At 37.5% G+C, this 23487-nt stretch overlaps 1 protein-coding gene across 1 annotated transcript; it reads left to right on the plus strand.

The window, feature by feature from the left end:
- The first annotated feature begins 7026 nt into the window (after positions 1-7026).
- Positions 7027-16661, plus strand: LOC128219417 (uncharacterized). Its single transcript, XM_052927226.1, has 2 exons — positions 7027-7588; positions 16252-16661. The coding sequence occupies exons 1-2, from the start codon at positions 7552-7554 to the stop codon at positions 16659-16661; spliced, it is 447 nt and encodes a 148-aa protein (XP_052783186.1). The 5' UTR covers positions 7027-7551.
- Positions 16662-23487: the final 6826 nt, after the last annotated feature.

The raw sequence follows: 23487 nt of genomic DNA on the forward strand, positions 1-23487 counted from the left end.
TGCTGTCATGTATGCTAGGTATGTTTGTAATATATATACCTGGGCAGGTTCGCTCCCAACTGCTGTCATGTATGCTAGGTATGTTTGTAATATATATACCTGGGCAGGTTCACTCCCATCTGCTGTCATGTATGCTACGTAGGATGGTTAGCTATATATAGACCTGGGCAGGTTCGCTCACAACTGCTGCCATGTATGCTAGGTATGATGGTTAGCTATATATAGACCTGGGCAGGTTCGCTCCCATCTGCTGTCATGTATGCCAGGTATGATGGTTAGCTATATATAGACCTGGGCAGGTTCGCTCACAACTGCTGCCTTGTATGCTACGTAGGTAGGCTAGCTATATATAGACCTGGGCAGGTTCGCTCACAACTGCTGCCATGTATGCTATAGGTAGGCTAGCTATAAATTGACCTGGGCAGGTTCGCTCACAACTGCTGTCATGTATGCTAGGTAGGATGGTTAGCTATATATAGACCTGGGCAGGTTCGCTCCAAACTGCTGTCATGTATGCTAGGTACGATGGTTAGCTATATAGTATATATAGACCTGGGCAGGTTCGCTCCCAACTGCTGTCATGTATGCTAGGTACGATGGTTAGCTATATATGTACCTGGGCAGGTTCGCTCCCAACTGTTGTCATGTATGCTAGGTATGTTTGTGATATATATACCTGGGCAGGTTCGCTCCCATCTGCTGTCATGTATGCTAGGTATGTTTGTAATATATTTACCTGGGCAGGTTCGCTCCCAACTGCTGCCATGTATGCTAGGTATGTTTGTAATATATATACCTGGGCAGGTTCGCTACCAACTGCTGTCATGTATGCTAGGTTTGTTTGTAATATATATACCTGGGCAGGTTCACTCCCATCTGCTGTCATGTATGCTACGTAGGATGGTTAGCTATATATAGACCTGGGCAGGTTCGCTCCCAACTGCTGTCATGTATGCTAGTTATATATACCTGGGCAGGTTCGCTCCCAACTGCTGTCATGTATCCTATAGGTTTGTTTGTAATATATAGACCTGGGCAGGTTCGCTCCCAACTGCTGTCATGTATGCTAGGTATGTTTGTAATATATATATACCTGGGCAGGTTCGCTCCCAACTGCTGTCATGTATGCTAGGTATGTTTGTAATATATAGACCTGGGCAGGTTCGCTCCCAACTGCTGTCATGTATGCTAGGTATGTTTGTAATATATATATACCTGGGCAGGTTCGCTCCCAACTGCTGTCATGTATCCTATAGGTATGTTTGTGATATATAGACCTGGGCAGGTTCGCTCCCAACTGCTGTCATGTATGCTAGGTATGTTTGTAATATATAGACCTGGGCAGGTTCGCTCCCAACTGCTGTCATGTATGCTAGGTATGTTTGTAATATATAGACCTGGGCAGGTTCGCTCCCAACTGCTGTCATGTATGCTAGGTATGTTTGTAATATATAGACCTGGGCAGGTTCGCTCCCAACTGCTGTCATGTATGCTAGGTATGTTTGTAATATATAGACCTGGGCAGGTTCGCTCCCAACTGCTGTCATGTATGCTAGGTATGATGGTTAGCTATATAGAGACCTTAGCAGGTTCGAGAGTGAGCAATAACTGGAAACCCATTTCATTCACACATAATAATTTAACCTCTAGGGTGTACTTTTCAGTTTCATTAAATCCATCATTACTGTTTACTCTAAAGCAAAGCTTAATTAAGCGATAAAAATACGGTTTTTAAACGCACGCTACATATATCAATGAACGTCAAGGGCATATGACCTACAACCATAAAATGCATAAAACTGCTCGCAGCGATGAAGCTTTACTGCAAATTCAAGTCGAGATCAAAGAAGCGTTGCAGTTGTTAATACAGAGTTATGTGCTTGTAGGCTATTAATCAAACATAAATTGCCCATAACCTGGAATACATTACTTGCTTGATGGCACGGAACCATTCCGTAGACACATAGAAATATATGTTTTGTCAGAATAAATGAGCTCCGAAAGATATCGTGCAAAATCTCATTATATAGCTAATTTGTTCTTTTCAGATATATTTATGTTGTGTCGGAATTGTTAAGTTCGAAATGCTATAAGTATATATACTACACAACTTCGAAAATTATAACTATCTTCCATGGCCGAGTTAACTGTGCGAGAGGTTCATTCCAACCCGGGCGTAGGTTGTTTTGCGGAAACGAGATTTACCGGGTTTCCTTAGAACATTCTGCGCGATGGTTGGGATGACCATATCTTACAGCGGCCATGGTAGATGCCCTTTCACTCATACATGTACCTCACTATAACAACATATAGTAAAATGAATTTTAATTTATTAATCTTTTTAAATAAGGGTCCTTTTTTCTTTGTCTGTGGGCAAGAAAAGGATGTCCAGCATGGCCAAATATTAAGATGTACTTATCTGGGGTGGGCAAAAATATGTTTTATTCAAAGTACTAAGCGACAAGTTTCTGTACATGTTGATCTGTATATGTTCATCTCAAACAAAGCAGCAGCCTCGTTCTGTGTATGTTCTAGTCAAGAAATGCAGCGACCTCTTTCTGTCTATATATATTATTCTGTTTATATATATTATTCTCAAGGAACGCAGTGACCTCTTTCTGAATATGTTCTTATCATAGAACGTAGTGACCTATTTCTGTATATGTTCTTCTTAATGAACGCAGCGACCTCTTTCTGTTTATGCTCTTTTAAAGGAGCGTAATGACCTCTTTATATTTATGTTCTTCTCAAGGAACGCAGCGACCTCTTTCTGTATATGTTCTTTTCAAGGAAAGCTGCTACCTCTATCTGTATAAGTTCTTCTTCAAGAAACGTAGCGACCTCTTTCGGCAAATGTTCTTTTCAAAGAACGTAGCGACCTCTTTTGGTATATGTTCTTCTCAAGGAACGCAGCGATCTCTTTCTGAATGTGTTGTTTTCAAGGAACGTAGCGACCTCTTTCTGTATATATTCCTTCTCAAGGAACGCAGCGACCTCTTTCTGTAAATGTTCTTTTCAAGGAACGCAGCGACTTCTTTATGTGTATGTTCTTTTCAAGGAACGTAGCGACCTTTTCTGTATAAGTTCTTCTAAAGGAACACAGTGTCCTCTATATGTATATGTTCTGTCCAAGTAATGCAACGACCTCATTCTGTATATGTTCTTTTCAAGGAACGTAGCGACTTCTTTCTGTATAAGTTATTCTAAAGGAATGCAATAACCTCTATCTGTATATTTTCTTTTCAAGGAACGCAGCCACCTCTTTCTGTATATGTTCTTTTCAAGGAACATTGCGACCTATTTCTGTATAAGTTCTTCTAAAGGAACGCAGTGATTTCTTTTTGTATATGTTCCAATCAAGGAATGCAGCGACCTCCTTCTGTATATGTTCTTTTCAAGGAACGTAGTGACCTCTTTCTGTATGTGTTTGTACTCAAGGAGCGTAGTGACCTTTTTCTGTATATGTTCTTTTCAAGGAACACAGTGACCTCTTTCTGTATATATTATTCTCAAGGAACGTAGCGACCTCTTTTTGTATATGTTCTTTTCAAGGAACTTAGCTACCTCTTTCTGTATATGTTGTTTTTAAGGAAGGCAGTGACCTATATCTGTAAATGTTCTTTTCAAGGAATATAGTGACCTCTTTCTGTATATGTTTTCACTCAAGGAGCGTAGTGACCTTTTTTGTATATGTTCTTTTCAAGGAACGCAGTGACCTCTTTTTCTTTATTTGTTCTTTTCAAGGAACACAGTGACCTCTTTCTGTATATGTTCTTCTCAAGGAATGCAGTGACCTCTTTCTGTGTATGTTCGTTTCAAGGAACGCAGTTACATCTTTCTGTTTACGCTCTTTTCAAGGAACGCAGCAACCTCTTTCTGTAGAAGTTCTTCTAAAGGAACGCAATAACCTCTATCTGTATATATTCTTTTCAAGGAACGCAGCCACCTCTTTCTGTATATGTTCTTTTCAAGGAACATAGCGAACTATTTCTGTATAAGTTCTTCTAAAGGAACGCAGTGACCTCTTTCTGTATATGTTCTTTTCAAGTAACGTAGCGACCTCTTTCTGTATATGTTCTTTTCAAGGAACGCAGTTACCTCTTTCTGTATATGTTCTTTTCAATGAACGCAGTTACCTCTTTCTGTTTATGCTCTTTTCAAGTATCAAAGTGACCTCTTTCTGTGTATTTTCTTTGCAAGGAACGTATCGACCTCATTCCTTGTATGTTTTTCTCAAGTAACGTAGTGACCTATTTCTGTATATGTTCTTTTCAAGGAACGCAGTGACCTCTTTCTGTATTTGTTCTTTTTAAGGAATGCAGTGACCTTTATCTGTATTTGTTCTTTTTAAGGAACGCAGTGACCTTTTTCTGTATATGTTCTTCTCAAGGAACGTAGTGACCTCTTTCTGTATATGTTCTTTTCAAGTAGCGAAGTGATCTCTTTCTGTATATGTTCTTTGCAAGGAACGTGTCGACTTCTTTCCGTGTATGTTTTTCTCAAAGAACGCAGTGACCTTTTTATGTATATATACTTTTAAAGAAGCGTAACGAGCTCTTTCTGTATATGTTCCTTTCAAGGAACGCAGCGACTTCTTTCTGTATGTGTTCTTTTCAATGAACGCATCGACCTCTTTCTGTTTATACTCTTTTAATGGAGCGTAATGACCTCTTTCTGCATATGTTTTTTCTCAGGGAACGTAGTGACCTCTTTTTGTAAATGTTCCTCTCAAGGAATGCAGCGACCTCTTACTGTATATGTTATTCTAGTAAACGCAGCGACCTCTTTCTGTATATTTTATATAATTTGTCGAAAATTGCGTGTAACATATTAAAACCTTCAATCTTGATGTGGAAAAATCTTCTTTGAGCGAAGTGCCTTGATGATCCATGGTTTCTGTTAGAGACCTCGTTTGTAACCCACTACCAAGTAATTTACAGTAATACGACTTGAAGTGCGAGTAGTGTATTATAATTAGAATACAAATTTAATTTTTATGGATATATGATAATCTCAATACTAGCGAATCACTTTCTCTTTAATTTATCTTGAAGACTCAACGATGTCTTGTTTAGAGGCACACGTTTCAATTCTTATCAGACACTCTAGAGTAAGGACTCATGTTTTCTATTTCATTTCATTTAAGTTAGATAAACAAATAAACACATTGTAGGTTTTCCAACAAGCAGGCATTTTGTTTCATACGTAATTGCAATTCAAACATATGCACACATGCACTGATTCCTCGGAATGAGTAATTGATGAATGGCTCACAGTGGATTCATGCTTATGGATTTTGGTAATGTCCGAAATCAAAGCCTCATTAAACCTCATCATTTCTGAACAAATAAACAAAGAAGGACAATTCATACATCAACATGAATTTATTAATTCTTGTTTGGGTTACAGATTGAGTCTAACAAGCCCATGGCTTTATTCGTGAGCGCAAACACATAATTCCTTTTTTATTACCACGATGTATTAAATCGTTTTTATTTTATTCAGGTCCCATTGCGAGTATGCTGTCCATCAAGTACGGGTTCCGTCCAGTTATTATTGGTGGTGGCCTGCTAACCAGTGCCGGCCTATGCCTCAGCTACTTTGCTACATCCCTCTACTATCTCTTTTTTACATTCGGTTTGCTTACTGGTAAGCTTAGATCATCTGTTCGTTATATTCATTTATGATATGCCTATCAAATTCCTTTTCCATATCCAACAGTGAAAATACAGTACGCCTTATTGAAAAATCCGTTTCACGATACTGTCGTTTTCCGTGAGAAATCTCGGAACTACTTCCGTGTTGCTTAAAATAGCGTGACCAAAAAAGTTGGTAAAACCTGTCAACTTTTAAATACATTAAATCAATTAACTTTACTCACGCTCTGCAAGCATGTTTATATTCAGGAAAATGGTTCTCACGTTCTTTAAACAAAGATGAGGATAAGCACGAAGCAAAAAACACTTCCAATCTATATAGACAACTACTTCAGTGAACTAGTTGTTTGCCATTTCGAACTTCACAAATTGTTGCATTATCCACGTTAATTATCTTAAATATGAGCAGCTCGCCAAGGCAAATTCACTTCATCGATAGAAATAGCGACTGACTCACGAACTTCCCTCAGTTCTGCATATTATGATCCCCAAAAAATCCCACGAATAGTTACTATGTTAAAAATGACCGCTTTTCGTCAACAGGAAATGACGATTAGTGTGTGCATGTACTCGTAAAATAAGTACCGCTCTTTTGATGTTTTGTTTTCCTGTGCTGTGACATTTAATTTTGCTAAAACATACAATAGTTTGTTGTTATTTTGCTCAATAAAGTGAATTCTTTAGCTTCTGTCTTCGTTTCACAGTAGTAGCCTCCCTTGACTTCATTACACAAAACTACGTAACACATTCGAATTTATACGCGCATTTGACAGAAAGCGTTTAAATTAAATTAAATTAGAACGAAAAAAAAAGGAATAATTGAATAGGCAGGTATATAATAAATGGAATATTACGATATAACGGTTATCTGGTGACCTGCATCACGTTTCGTTCGGTAAGTAAACATGTATCCGTCACGACCTGCGGTCTCGACGCATACCTGTTTACACACACCGTACTCGACGTGATACTGGTCACCAGAAAAGCGTCATATCATAATATCCCCTATGTACTATGAATTGCTGAGCGTTTGCATGAATACTTATGATTTTAAACGATATGAGAAGTGAAAAAGTTGTGGTCGTTAAAGACATATGCTCGGTCTTAAATACACGTTTTATTTGAATACTACTTTTAAGTGTTATTATAAAATGATCCACTTATATTTACATATACCTGCACAATGATTTGCATTTTAGGAGCAGGTCTTGGTATTGTCTACATTCCGTCTATCTCAGCCATATCATACTACTTTGACGAAAAGGTCACCCTTGCATCCGGTATCGCAGCTTCCGGCGTTGGTGTTGGCAACATCGTGTATCCTGCTCTTATCCGCTGGCTTGTGAATAAGTATGACTGGAAACAGAGTTTTCTTATACTAGGCGCTCTTTCACTGCATACATGTGTGTTCGGTGCCTTGATAAAACCCGTAAAACGACCGGAGATTACTGAAAAACAGCCAATTTTGGATATAACTCCATTTAAAAAGAAAGGGTACGTGTTGCTGTGTGTAAATGTGTTCTTATATTGTTGCGGGATATCGGCTCTGTACGTACATTTAGTTGCGCATGCGGAAACGATCGGGTTTGACGCGGACCATAGCGCCGCTCTCATATCAGGACTTGGCTTAGCGAACCTAATTGGACGCTTTGCATATGGCGCTATTGCTCAACATCCAAGATGCAATGCTTTTGTTCTCTATGGCGGATCGTTTATTTTATCTGGGATATTCATATGTCTTATACCTGCAACGACGAATTACTGGGTAATTTTGATATTTGCACTGTGTTTTGGGCTGCTCTCTGGGTGTTTTGGAACACTCTTAGTCCCCATACTTATCAGCCTTTTAGGCCTTCACAGATTTGCAAATGGATACGGATGTCTTTTAATCTTCATGGCGGCAGGTCAACTTATCGGAGCTTCTTTAGCAGGTAAGATTATGCAATGTACAACTGCGGATAAGTAATCAAACTTACCATTAGGGAATTAACCGTATGGATCGTTTAGAAAGACGGCGATAGCACTTACTTATATTTCAAGTTCATGAAAATAAAGATGTTAAAAATTATCAATACCTCAAATAAATTGTATAAAAATGTTGTACAAATATATAATTTGCTTACACATGTTACCCGTGCCCCGTCGCTTAGTATTTATAAGGAAGATTACGGTTTCAGGTTTACACTTTATTTAAACTCCAAAGGTTTGACTTTGACAAAATCCTAAAATATACAAAATAATCCAATTAACTTCTTAATACCGGAAAGGTAATAAATTACACAATACAGATAATATAAATAATTATCTAATACATCAAGCACGAGATAAATTCAAATGCAATTACAATACATCTCCAATAAAACAAAGTACTGTAAAGTAACAACTTACCGGGCAGTGGAATAAAATATGGAAAAGTTATCTTTTGAGATGTTGACACCTCAAAACCTGACTCGAAAGTGATTTGTGAAAATAAGAGCGGGAAATATGCAAAAATGTGTCTATTAATAAAAATAAATAAGTTGAAAAACCAGTTCTTGTAAACACATACCCATGAAGACAGTGGACAGCACAATACATATATAACACAACTAACCAATCAGTCACACTTGAGTTCACATGTTAAATAAACCTGCTCTTTTCCTTAAGGGATTAACTTAATAAAATATGAATATGAAACCTGGGTAACATACTCCCTCCCAAAGGAAAAAATGACTCCTGGCATTTCAAAATATATGAACATATACATTATTACATCATAATACCTAACTAAAAAAAAAAAAAAAAAACAATTAGAAAATGTACAATTTCCATAGAACATTAAAATCTGAGCTCAAAATACCTAAACATGACATTATACACAATGAGGTACAAAAGGTACATAATGAGCATAAAGCAAAAAAAAAAAATAAAAAAAAAATGTCAAAGTAAAACCCAACGCATTATCTGCAAAACAGATTCCTATTCAGTTTAGACAAAAAAACCTGTAGGAGTCTCAGCTGCTACCTGATACACCCACTTCCCATATCGTTCCGGTGGTTTACGGACTCTAGTTGGCCTGTTTGGGGGTACCTCAGCTAGACTATTAGGGAGTACCTCAACTGAAATGTTAGGGACTACCTCTCCTGGTTGTTCTGAAACAAATGGAAAACTAGAACTTCCTATTATTGCTGGCGTGGAATCGTATAGCGCTATGTCAGTCTGCTGCGACTGTTGTTCAGCTAGATCACGAGATGGAGTTCCATTGAGTTGGGTAGTGTCTTCGGCCTGAAAATCACCTATGGTATTAGTACTAACAGTAGATTTCAAACTATTGTTATACCGGATAGGCCTTCTCCTTTGAGGTATGCCATAACGCTCAGAGGACTCAGAACTCGCGTCAGACTCAGACTCAGGCTGTTGAAGTACCACACACTTAGACTTAGTTGTTCTTTTAGCTCTCTGCGGACATTGGACATCAGACTCCCTAGGTAGACAACTAAATTGCAGTAACATATTACGATGCAGAGTACGTGTCCTACCCTGACCATCTTCACGCCTCACTTCATACACTGAGATATCCTCATTAGGGATGCCCACTACAATGTAAGGATGTTCCTCCCATCGGTCAGCTAACTTGTGTTTACCCTGATGACCTACTGACAAAACAAGAATTCTATCTCCTACTTCAAATTTGGAAGCCTTAGCTTTCCTATCTTAATAGCGTTTACCCTTTGCGCCCTGTTTGGCGGCCTCATTTGAAGCTAGTTTGTATGCAAACTCCAGTCTCTCCCGCAATTTTGCAACATAAGTCTGACGATCAGCAGATCCTACTTTGGACCCATTACCTAAATAAACATCAATGGCTAATCTTGGGTGCCACCCAAACATTAGAAAATGAGGAGAAAAACCAGTTGAATCACACTTTGTAGCATTGTATGCCTGAACAATAGGCGCCAAGTATGTCTGATTAAACCGTTCTGAAGGGTTTGATTGCGCATGATAGGGTGCGAGTTTTTTTCGTACCAACGAGTTTGCACAATTCCTTTATAACGTTACTCTCAAAATTGCGGCCCTGGTCACTATGGAGCTTCTCTGGAAATGAATAAAATCTGAAAAAATTGTCATAAAGAGCTTTGGCTGTTGTCTGTGCTGTCTGGTTGCGACATGGCACTGCTTGCGCATACCTGGTAAAATGATCTGTTATTATTAAAACATGCTCATATCCTCCCTTTGACATTTCTAAAGTTAAAAAATCTGTAAAAACAAGGCCTAGTGGTTGTAATGTTTTTTAATTCAGCTCTAGGGATAGGGGACTTCCTGCGTATACAGCGTCCACAATTTTCTACCAAGAAATTAACATCCTTTTCAAGTCCTGGCCAGTAAAATCGTTGCCTAGCTAACCACAAGGTTTTCTCTTTACCGGGATACCCTACATCATCATGTATACCTTGGAGAGCTCTGTTCCTGTAACAAATTGGGAAAACTAACTGTCTACATGGCTGACTGTCTTGTGTAGTGGTTCTATACAATACCCCATTTTCTAAAATAAGATGGTTCCATTCCCTAAGAAAACGCTGCACTTGCAGTGACTGCTTCTGGTACACCTCCTCCCTAGGGCGAGAACCACTGCGCAACAGATCAACCACCCTAGAAATTATTTGATCTTTTGCCTGTTCTACCTTCCAGTCGATTTTCTGCATACTGTTAATATGGTCATCTTCTTCACTGTATACTGGAGATTCAGAACCTGTAGAAATACAAGAAGCAAGTGGTACATCTGTTATAGCAGCTCCACAGACAGCTTGGACAACATCAGAAAATACTTCAGGAATTCTTGAAAGTCCATCAGCGTCAGCATTTAACTTGTCTGGCCTGTAACGCAATGAAAATGTGAAATTTGCTAAAGCTGCAACCCAACGGTGACTGGCTGCATCCAACTTTGCTGTAGTGAGAACATATGTCAACGGATTATTATCAATCACTACTTCAAAAGTATTGCCCCACAGATAATCATTGAACTTTTCTGTCACAGCCCATTTTAAAGCAAGAAATTCAAGTTTGTGCGCAGGATATCGCAACTCAGTTGACTTCAAACTTCGACTAGCGTAGGCTATGACACGCTCTGTACCATCATCTTGTTTTTGGTATAAGACAGCAACTAAACCAGATCCTGAACTGTCGGTATGCAGGATAAATGGCTTGGAATAATCTGCAAAGGCCAGTACAGGAGCAGTTATCAACTTATTAACAAGCGTGTCAAAAGCTAACTGTTGTTCCTTTCCCCAGTTCCAAACTAGTCAACAGGACTATTTCTGCGCCTTTTACTTCTCTTGCCGTTAAGACTGTAACCCTCTAAGCAATGCATTTAAAGGATTAACAAACGAGGCGAAGTTAGGAACAAACCTTCGGTAATACCCTGCAAAGCCTAGAAATTGCCTCAACTCTTTCACATTCCTTGGAATCGGCCACTTTTCAACAACTGCAGTCTTCTCTGGATCAGTATGAACTCCTTCGGCAGAAATGGTGTGTCCTAAATAAGAAATTTTAGACATGAAAAGTTCACATTTGGAGGGTTTTAACTTTAATCCGTTGTCTGATAACCTTGATAATACTGCCTCCAAACGCTTCACATGCTCATCAAAGTTCCTGGAAAAAAATCAGAATATCATCCATGAAAACTAAACATTCTCTAAGGTGTAATTCTCCCATAGTTTTCTCACAAAGACGCTGAAATGTTGCACATGCATTGGTCAAACCAAAACCCATTCTATTCCACTCATAAAATCCAAGATTTCCAACAGAAAAAGCTGTGTACTGCTTGCTATCTTCTTCCATTTCAACATTCCAGTACCCAGATCTCAAATCAAGTTTTGAAAACATGGTATCACCTACTAATGTATCAACTATATCATCAAATCTTGGTAACATATAAGCATCTTTCCTAGTTTTAGAGTGCAAAAAGCGCCAATCCATGCAAAATCTGAGACTACCATCTTTCTTTCTAACTAAGACCACATTGCTTGAATAAGGACTATTTGATTCCTTTATGACCCCTGCCTCTAACATCTCCTTAACATGCTGACGAACCTCTTCATACATTCCAGGGTGTATCTTCCTGTACGGTTGCTTGAATGGCTTAGCATCTTCAAGCACAATCTTATGCTTAAGACGCTTAGCGCGACCAATGTCTGTTGGCCCAGTGGAAAACACATGTTTCCAGTTACCCAATACCTCATGGACTCTTAGGAGTTGCTCTGGTGTCAAATTATCAGCATTGATTTTAACACCAAGAACTGTTCCTATTTCTTCATGAGTCGGGGAACTAGGTAACTCAGAGGCCAAATTGTCAACAACATCTACTTCGGTTATCTGGCAAACTGTTACTTTAGGTTTAATGAGTATAGACTTTGCAGACATATTACATACTTTGACAGCAATTCTAGCAAATGACCCTGACTGCTTCATCTTAACATGCCTTGGACAGACAGTATAACCTGGATTACCATAGTTTGGATTTTCTGTCACTACTTTTGTTATCTTGTGATCAACATTTCTTGCAACACATGTTAGAGTTGAAGTTTGATAAGGTGCTAATCTCACAGACTTTTTGCCATGCAACTTAACATCATATGAAGAGTATCTCAAACTGTCTACTGCCAACTGCCACGCCTCGGGTAATTCATCAGATGAGTTATCACGGAACAGCCGAATCACATTAGTACCAAGAATAATGGGACAAGAATTACTGAACTTGTTATCGGGGACTAGCAACAATGGTACATACAAAGGAGCACTCTGAAAATCAACAGATAAAGTACATTCAATGTAACCTAAATAGTAAATTTTTGCACCATTTGCTGCCGAAATCTCCAATCCAAGACTATCCAACGGTTTCATAACTGGTTTGGTTGGCATTTCATCAAGTGAATTCTGTGAAATCAAAGAAATATTGGCATCTGTATCAATCAAACATTACAACTTGACCCCATTAATCATAACCACAGTGTGATTTGATTCTCCTACCAGACGTGAAAACAAAGTATCAGGACACTTACTTTCACCAGCCCCTGTATGGCCCACAACAGAAGCGGTTACTCTTTTGACTGATCCTGTCCAGAGCCTCTGCCTTTACCCCGATATTGTCCATATCCGCCCCTTCTGTTGTTCTGAAAATCGTTAGAGAAAGATTGAGTAAAAGGTGGGTTACCTATCTGTTGACCTTGTGTTTTGGGTCCTAATCGTCTCAATATTTCGTCAAGCTTTGACTCATATTTAATCTCCATTCTAGTTTCTACCTTAGAAATTTCATCTTTCAATTTTTTTTCTAACTGGTTAAATCTATCGTCTAAACTATTTATGGATGCTAAAGCATGTGCATGGGCTTGAGTCTTCTTCGGTGCTGCTACCGACAGTGAAATCTCTTTCTCAACAGTGCGGATTTCCCTAAACAAAGAATTAAAATCAGAAAGAGTGTCATATTTGTGCCTGATTTGACCTTTCAACGTTTCACTATTCAGGGAAGCCCAAAATTTGTGTCGTAACAGATCATTTTTTTATTGTGGAGACATATGTCCATTTTCAATTGCAGTTTGTAATAATGTTTCTAACCTGCATGCAAAGGATGTGACATTTTCATCAAGCCTTTGCATGGCATTGAAAAATTCCTGCATAATTATTCCATGAGTGGATACATCCCCAAACATGGCATCTAACTTCTCTAAAATTTCTGTCACTGTCGCATTTTAACCAAGCGGTATTACTAATCTTCTAGCAGTACCTCGTACCGACCGTCTGATAGCCTGTAACAAATAATGTTCATGAATATCCGGTTCTGAAATCAAACACTTAACTTCATAGCGCCATTCCACAAAAGTACATTTTTTCTGTTTTTGGTATTGGTTCATCACCTGAAAAGAAAGGGAGTTTAGGTATAAACGGTGACATATTGACAACCTGTGTGGAATTTCCTGGTCTAGTTTCAGACAACATCTGCAACACTCCACCTCGTCCTTTGGGAAACTGACTTTCACCTATGAAACTTCTCAGGGGTGTGGACTTTGGTCGTACTGAAACATCAAAATCATAACCACCCCCTTCAGCTTCAGCCATATTTCTACACACTGAAATAATACAGTCAAGACTATTTTGAGCTCACTAATAAATGAATAACCATCTACGGCAGACTTTACTCAATATGAGCTAGTGTCAATATTACCCTCTAAATGCCTTTCTAATAACCAAAAACACCCTAAGCATGTAGAACCCAATGATATTGTGACTGAATTTTCTTTACACTGAAAACACACATAAGACAAACAAACAGAAAAATACTTCATTCACACACCTCAGAATTAATTGGCAAATACTAATGTTAATCGAACATTAACAGTAAACACCTTAAATTTTCAAAAAACAAAACAAATAAAAAATAGAAAACAAAAAAACAAAAAAAACTTTTTACTATTATTCAAACTCTTCACTGCCACAGCATAATCCTATGTTTATTTTTAATATAACACAAAACGAGAGCAAATTTTCATGCAAACATGCATTACACAAACAATTTTAACTTCATCAAAAGCATAAAGGTTTAACCATCAAATATGCAAACAAATGCAACAATTAATACTTATCTATTCTGGGAAAACAACAACAATCTTAAAAACCCTCAACAAAAATTTAACTCTATCATTATGCTCAGAATAGCATCCAGATGTGAACATCAAAACGAAAGTAGAATTGGCCTAGATTTTTCTTATTGTAACAAAGTCAACAACAAAAGAAAATTACAATAATCCTCAAAATGAGACGAATTATATTACTATCACAAAGGATTTCAGTCAACTTGCCTTTACTTAATTTTTCAACAGCATAGAATTTACAACAAAATTTAACTTACTCACTTGAACAAAAATTGTTATATTTTTTTATATAAACAATAGAAACCTCTATGTAAATATACCAATGAAAATAGTGAAAATTAACACACAAAAAACAACAGCACAAAAGTATTCAATACTCACAGTTTATCCAACAAAATTTCACAAAAATTTCTCAATCGACCACTCGAAACGACCAGAACGACCACTCGAAACGACCAAAACGACCACGCCCAGGTCCGTGTCCCCTCAACCACTCGAAACGACCAACAGCTCCTGATAAGGACTTTTACAAGTCGATACGTTAAACCATGATCTTGACTTGACCACAAATGTATCATTCATGTGCACACAAGAATGTTCAAATAATATATGTTTCAGTCAACATATAAGCATGTAGCAAATATCTCTCTGCAGATACTCTTTTGCAGATGTATTTTACAAGTTATTTTTTTTTTTTAATTTTTCCTGCATTCATACATTTCCTTCCTCGCAGAAATACACTACTGTTCGACAAAGTTCAGTTGAAACAACTTCAAAAATAATGTTTAGAATGATGGGTAGGGCTTGCCCTCACCATGCCACGCCCGGTTGACTAGAAGTATACCAGAAAGGAGTTTAAAGGTCCTGCCGGGATCGCCATTGTTACCCGTGCCCCGTCGCTTAGTATTTATAAGGAAGATTACGGTTTCAGGTTTACACTTTATTTAAACTCCAAAGGTTTGACTTTGACAAAATCCGGGCAGTGGAATAAAATATGGAAAAGTTATCTTTTGAGATGTTGACACCTCAAAACCTGACTCGAAAGTGATTTGTGAAAATAAGAGCGGGAAATATGCAAAAATGTAAGTGTCTATTAATAAAAATAAATAAGTTGAAAAACCAGTTCTTGTAAACACATACCCATGAAGACAGTGGACAGCACAATACATATATAACACAACTGACCAATTAGTCACACTTGAGTTCACATGTTAAATAAACCTGCTCTTTTCCTTAAGGGATTAACTTAATAAAATATGAATATGAAACCTGGGTAACACACATGATATACATAATATATATAACGGAACAGAAAACATTTTGCATTACATCTCCTCTTCAATGGCTCTCAATTGTATAACAGTGTTGCAATGTCTTTCTCCCACCCAAGATAAGTAGATTCAAATATTTGGCCATGCTGAAAATCCTTATCTTTCAAACAGACAATAATAAAACGTATCCGTATGTAAAAAAGAGTGTTTACTTTATATATTTTAATTTTGGGTTGGAGAAAAAAAGCATGGCCGCTTGTATGAGATAGGTTCATCTTAACCCTAGCGCAGGGTGTTCTGCGTAAACATCGTTTCCGCAAGACACCCTAAGCTAGGGTTGGGATGAACCTATCTTACACGCTCAGCCATGGAAGATACTTATAGTCCCAAACACATACGAAGAAAATGATATGCCGTAACGAGCAGACGAACAGAATTGGCAGCATTTTAGCTATATTAAAGATTTTATCAAACAAACCACACAATGCAGGTATATTTGCAATGTTTCATTATAGTTTCATGAAAAAGCATAGTTCTCACTTTTTGAATGGTGTCACGTGTTTTGATCATTATAACGTTATTTGCATGATTGCAAAGGTTTCTGTAATGCAAATGGAAGTACATGTAACCGCTTTTTTAGATGCTTTTCTTCTTCCTGTAGTTTATATTGCATAGATTAAATTTTCAAATCTAAATTTACAGGAGCAATGTACGACCTCACTGGATCCTACACGTTTTCGTTTGTTGTAGGAGGATCATTGGCCATTGTTAGTGGTTTCGTCATGATTCAACCGTATTGTTACGTAAAGCATCACAACAAACATGACGTCATCTGTGAAATTGCGGTGGAAGAAAAGAACGCTCTTGCAGACTCAACTGACTTAAACCCGCTGTCTTTCAGATCACACAGGGATATTGTTAACATGACAGTTTCGCTTGAAAGTCTTTCAGCTGTGAAACGAATATTGGACATACAGAGGTCAAGGTTATCTTTAAATGTGCCGAAAAACAACGTGGACATGAATGGTGTAACAAAGTTTAGAAACCGCGGCAAGCCGGTCCATAAGGTTGTGCAGGCCCTTAAAGTGTTCGGCTCAACCGACACCGTATAGCTGGTTCGCTCAACAATATTTGGCTCAACCGACACTGTATTGCTGGTTCACTCAAACAGGGTTGGTTCAACCGACACTGAAAAGTTGGTCGGCTCAAACATGTTAGGCTAAACCGACATTGTATAGATGGTCCGCTCATTTTTTTGGCTCAACCGACATTGTATAGATGGGCCCCTCAAACATCTTAGGCTTAACCGACACTGTATAGATGGGCCGCTCAAACAGTTGAGACTCAACAGACATTGTAAACATGGTTCGCTCAAACATATAAGGCTAAACCGACACTGTATAGGTGGGCCGCTTGAACATGTTAGGCTTAATCCACATTGTATAGATGGGCCGCTCAAACATGTTAGGCTCATCAGACGCTGTAATGATGGTCCGCTCGAACATGTAAGGCTCAACCGACATTGTATAGATGGGCCGCTCGAATATGTTTGGCTCAACCGACATTGTATAGATGGGCCGCTCGAACATGTAAGGCTAAACCGACATTGTATAAATGGGCCGCTCAAACATGTTAGGCTAAACCGACATTGTATAGATGGGCCGCTCAAACATGTTAGGCTCAACCGAAATTGTATAGATGGGCGGCTCAAACATGTTAGGCTAAACCGACATTGTAAAGATGGGCCGCTCGAACATGTTAGGCTAAACCCACATTGTATAGATGGGCCGCTCAAATATGTAAGGCTCAAACGACGTTGTATAAATGGGCCGCTCAAACATGTTAGGCTCAACCGAAATTGTATAGATGGTCCGCTCAAACATGTTAGGCTAAACCGACATTGTATAGATGGGCCGCTCAAACATGTTAGGCTAAACCGACATTGTATAGATGGGCAGCTCGAACATGTTAAGCTAAACCGACATTGTATAGATGGGCAGCTCGAACATGTTAGGCTAAACCGACATTGTATAGATGGGCCGCTCGAACATGTAAGGCTAAACCGACATTGTATAAATGGGCAGCTCGAACATGTTAAGCTAAACCGACATTGTATAGATGGGCCGCTCAAACATGTTAGGCTAAACCGACATTGTATAGATGGGCAGCTCGAACATGTTAAGCTAAACCGACATTGTATAGATGGGCAGCTCGAACATGCTAGGCTAAACCGACAGTGTATAGATGGTTCGCTCGAACATGTCAGGCTAAACCGACTTTGTATAGATGAACCACTCAAACATGTTAGGCTCAACCGACATTGTATAGATGGGTCGCTCGAACATGTTAGGCTAAACCGACACTGTAAAACTGGTTCACTCAGGGAATGTTTGATTAAGTGTTAAATGTGTTTGGCATAAATGTTGCTGTTTTTTTATACAAGATTTTATTTTGTACTATATTTTGTACTATGTTTAGCTCTAGTTTTATTTATATTACATTTCACTTTATATTCAAAATGTGATATATTGGTTAATTAAAAGAGATTTATAACACTGGTCAAGTGTTGTAGATTTGTATAGAAGTATGTATTGTTTAATGGTATGTATTATGTACGCTGTATGCGTTTTTGTTTTTACTTCTTGTCTTATGCAATGATACAATGTTACAGGTTTTACTTTATATATATATATATAAATGTGTTAAACAAATGAACTGTATTTGCTTATGAAAGCTATTCTGCTGATAATAACTATGATTTACATACCTTTACGAAATTAAAAAACTATCAAAAAGAATGAAATAACGTACGTTCTTGCTTTATGATCGACTATGACACCAAGGCTATCACAATTGTTTACACAGACAGCCGACGACTATCACACCATGTCTATCACAATGGCCGACACTGACGGCCGACGACTATCACACCAAGTCTATCACAATATATCACACAGATGGCCAACGACTATCACACCAAGTCTATCACAATGGCCGACACAGACAGCCGACGACTATCACACCATGTCTATCACAATGGCCGACACAGACAGCCGACGACTACGACACCATGGCTATCACAATGGCCGACACAGACAAGAGTTTTTCACGGTCTTACTTTCACAATTTAAATCAATTCATTTAGTTTGCATATTCCCTAAACAGACAAAACAACACTGCACACATATTTAGCTAAGACAAGACCAAGGAAGAAACAGTTTATGTTTTATTCATGAACTTCAATTATAGCCATATAATTATAATATAAACACAATCAGTAGAGACAAGCAGATATAAGTGTTATAATACTTTCTTTGAATATTTGTTTTGGCATCCATACTTAGCATCAACTAAAATATGTTTTACACAAGGAGAAATGTAAAATATCTTAAAAATACCCATGAACTTAATTGCACGTCCTTAACACTAACTGAAGTAGCAAAAGCGCCTTTGAAAGGAATACACTAAATTCAGAAGTCGTGTTTTTTTTTTTAATTATGTTACCGTTTATGTTAGCTTTAAGATACAAAGCGACATTCGAATACAATCTATATTTACAGCCAATGAAATAATAGATAGGCAATCATTTAGTTCTAGGCTTAATCATTAAGAATTTCAACTTTCGCGAGTTTTTAAAGGTCTGCCTACTGCCACTTATCCGATACACATTCCCTGCGTCAGATTTTGCGTTGACAATGTGTCAGCCAATGAGGTTGTATTATAAGAGTTGACAGTTAGATTGCCTGTATCAAATTCTTAATGATTAAGAAGGCCTCGTTCGCTACGCTTACTCCGCCCATTCCAAATTATTAAGATTAAGATGACTTAATTTATTGGTTTTGGTACCTTCCAGCATTAACCGCACGAACTATATGTTAAACATATCGTGACACAGAGATAAGTAACACGGTTATTAAGTTTTATAACACAAATATTACATCAATGACAGACGCTATAGAAAATAACCTACTGAGAACATGGAGCCGTCAAACTGCGTAACAAGCGGGTTTTAAACCATTTGTCGGAATGCCGAAGGTATGTATAGTTCTTCATGTAATGCTTCATCTCCATATCTTTTATTTCATTATTAAAATCAAACATATCTCTAACAACCACGATGAGATGATTGTACCTTAATCTCAGTGATTTCTCTTGTGCTGCCCTAAATGTAAACATTGACCATTCGTCAGAAACATGATTAGGTGACATGATAAAAATGGTATGTCTGCTTTTGTTAACTGATTGAAGTATGTTCTCTTGTTTCGGTGCACCTATTTGGAAGTCGCGGTCCGGAAAGCAGACTTGATAGCCGCATTCAGAAACTGGATCCAGTATCTCTCTGGCAGCAAACAGTACATCATTTTCGCCATATGAAACAAATGCAGTTGGTTTGCCATTACACTTAGGTATAAGGTTGGAAAAATGTTCATCGACCGATTGGCTTCCTTGTGAAACCTGAGGTATATCATATAGTATTTTCTCATATAATAAGGATTTGGAGGAATCGATGTATCTCCTTGCCTTTATAAATCGGCCGATATCCATGTCTTCTACACTCTTTGTTTCTGTCTGGTGTACAACTATTATTGCAAAATTGAGACTATTCTTTTTTAGTTTATTTTTTACTATGTTCCAAGCGACAGTCATTTCATTCTCGTCTGCAATCCATTGTTTACTTAGGATAAATATGACTCGCTTACTTTCATAAACAGATCTAGATACATTCTCTTGAAATGAAAATCCTGGTATGAAATCCCTAAAACAATCTTTTACAACAACTGTTCTTCTAGAATCTCTATCGTTTTCGAGTTTCTTTACTAAAGTTTCCATAACCCATTCCGTGAGTGATTCACTGTGTAGAATAGTACAATCAACATGTTCAATGGCAGATGCATGCGTTCTGTCAAATGGATGAATACCGAAATGGATAAACAACCAAACTTTAATTTCAACACGATATATGTAAGTCATAGCAGCTATCAATATAAACAAAACCCCTGACACTGTACACACTAGTGAAGGTATGAGAACGTGTTTAAATGAATCAAAGTGAGTCTCGTCAACGCAAATAAAGTCTTCATCTTTAACATCAACAAATGCAGCTGTTTTTTCCTCTAAAGTATTACAGTACAGTTGACTCCAGTCTTTTATCGCATTTCTGTTGGTAATTATCCATTGCTTCATCCACAGCGAATGACAGTCGCACTGAAAATCGTTGTTTGAGAGATAGACAACTTCAATTCTAACATTCTTTATGGATTCTGGAAGGTATCTGAGTTGGTTTGATCGAATGTCCAGAGCCATCATTTTTGTAACTCCGACAAACACTTCAGATGATATTGACTGTATATGATTTTGACTTACATTTAGCGCTGATACCTTACTTAAATCAACAAACGGTCCAATTGTCGATATGTTATTTTTATCTAACCAAAGTTCAAGGCGTCCTTCCGGCAAAATATAATTCAAATCAGACAATTGTCTGTCTCTACAATCCACAATAATGTTCTGACTAAGATTTTCATCGTAACTCGTGCTTCTTTGGTAGCACGTGCATAGTAAGGGACAATGTTGTACATCAAGAATGCAGTACGTCACTTCCGGCTTTATATCAATCACCTTGGTACCTAAATGTTCAGGCGGCCAGGAACATATCCAGCTGTCAAACAGGTTGTGAGTGAAAGTTGGTAAATGTTTTATGATTAACACAATATTGTTAATAGTACAATCACAGATAAGATGATTCCCCGACAGTATAAACTGAAACTTTGTTAATATTGTCCGCAGCTTCAAATATGATACTAGTTGTAAAATAACATCAGTGCGAGGAATATTTTCATAAATTAGGTTTAGTTTAAGTCGTGTTACGTTGCAGCCTTCCAGATCAATTTTACGAACCATATTTGAAATGTTTACTAAATTGTCATTTTCAAAATCGACGGAACCGTATATTAGACGTAAAATTTTTAATTTATCAATATCATCGAAAAATGTGTTTAATGTTATTTTCGATCCAGCGAAATTGGCAATTTGTAGACTTGGCAACCAAAATAAGGCTTCCGGAAGCTTTTCGATTGGGTTATTCTTGACATTTAAGTACTTCAATTTTAATTTTAGAATTGAACCTCCTGAAAATGGTAAGAATGATATTGTTCTTAAGAAGTTGTTTTGAACATTAAGTGTTTCCAGTGATCTCAGCTTACTTATGGTGTTGCTAGCAATACATCTTATCGTGTTGCTGGAGATATCTAATAGCTTCAAAGAAGACAATTCACTGAAGTCTGCCTCGTTTAGATTCTCTAATTTGTTTCTACTGAGATCTAATTTTCTCAATTTTGATTGTCCTCTGAAGACACCGGTAGGCAATTCCTTAATATTGTTATCGCTTAAATCAAGATACTGAATATTTTCAATTTCGACGAATGCATTTTTGTTCAGATTTGATAAGCCATTACTCCGAAGTCTTAACACATGCATAGGTCCGGAAAAATGCAATGAACTGCCATCATGTATACGATTGTTTGACAGATCTATACCTTTCCTATAAAGGTTGTTTGGAATATCCAAATACTTTGAAATGAGATATTTTTCTTGCATGAGAGGGGTCCGACCAAATTGTTCCGGAAGAAATATATATTCAGACGACCATGTCCAGTTTGGTGTGAATTCTATCATGTTAAAGCTCATGTCCAAATACTGAAGTGTTGGAAATATCGAAGTTATGGATGGAGGAATGCTGCTGATATTTCCTGTATATTTGAACTCCACCACGTTCTGGAACCTGATTCCACATGAAAACACGTCTTCAAACGATCCATCTATTATATAAATTATGTTGAGATCATTCAACTCGTCGTTAACTTTATTGACCTCAAGTGTTTCACGACAACACTGTATTGAGCCGCTGTTTATCATCAAGGACCGCAATCCAACATATCTTGCAATGTTCCCTATGTCTTCTATTCTTGTTGAACACCGATCCAACTCCATACATAGCGTGGTATCCTGGTTTTGTTTTTGAGAACAGTTGTTTAAAACGTGCACACGGATATGTATGGAATATTCACAAACAACATGAAGAATGGTGTGACTCGGTTCTTTGTGAAGTGCGCCTTCCTCGGTTAATATTGCAATCAGATCGATTGTACAGCACTCTGTCGTATTTATAGAGATTTTCCTGTAAAAACAACATTTTTTTAAGTTAAAAAAAAATCATTTGTTTTTGTGTCGACCTGATCAGTTTTCATTGTGATCAAACCAAAACAACCGATACATTACGAAAACAACCGATTGATGTCGGAAACAGAACGTTAGCAACTGAGGCCAACATGTAAAGACGGTACACAATGCATGCTTGTAACTTTGGTTTAAATGTATTTTATTGAGCTTAAGTGCAAGGTATTTCGATATGATTACATAATTGATATCCAAGATTGGAACGAAAGAAACAAATAATAAAGATCCTCTGTTCATTCTTACAATAAGGACAAATATATAGAACAAAGCATGTAATTTAAGACCATATAAAAAGCTTCCGGGGATGAGTGGGAGACAACAGATGCAATCAAATAGAGTAAAATTATATTTAATGTTAATAGAATAATGAGAAGATAACCATCAAATATTTATATTGGAGAAGAAGGAGAAAGAAAGGAAATGGAATCAATGTGGAAATTACGATATCGATTGATGGCTATTAAATGTTTCCGTCATGTGTATACATACAGAGATGGACAGCATCATCGTTCATCTCGCTACTTTTCTAGGCAGTGATTTCCCTTGACGAGCAATGCTCGATTTCAGCTGCATACATGTTTTAAGTAATTAATTAAATTACATCTCTTTTTTTCAAAATTAACTTTTGAATGCCTAATATCTTAAAATATATTTGAAATAAAAATAATGTTTTAAAGATGTTTAACGCTGTCACGTGAACTT

Source organism: Mya arenaria, chromosome 15 (genome assembly GCF_026914265.1).
Source record: "Mya arenaria isolate MELC-2E11 chromosome 15, ASM2691426v1".
NCBI classification, from domain to species: Eukaryota; Metazoa; Mollusca; class Bivalvia; order Myida; family Myidae; genus Mya; species Mya arenaria.

Bases quoted from the DNA above. Each gene is read 5' to 3' on its own strand.
- LOC128219417 (XM_052927226.1), top strand. From the start codon at position 7,552: ATGGCGGCAGGTCAACTTATCGGAGCTTCTTTAGCAG. The intron at 7,589-16,251 runs GTAAGATTATGC...CTAAATTTACAG, and splicing joins TATCGGAGCTTCTTTAGCAG to GAGCAATGTACGACCTCACT.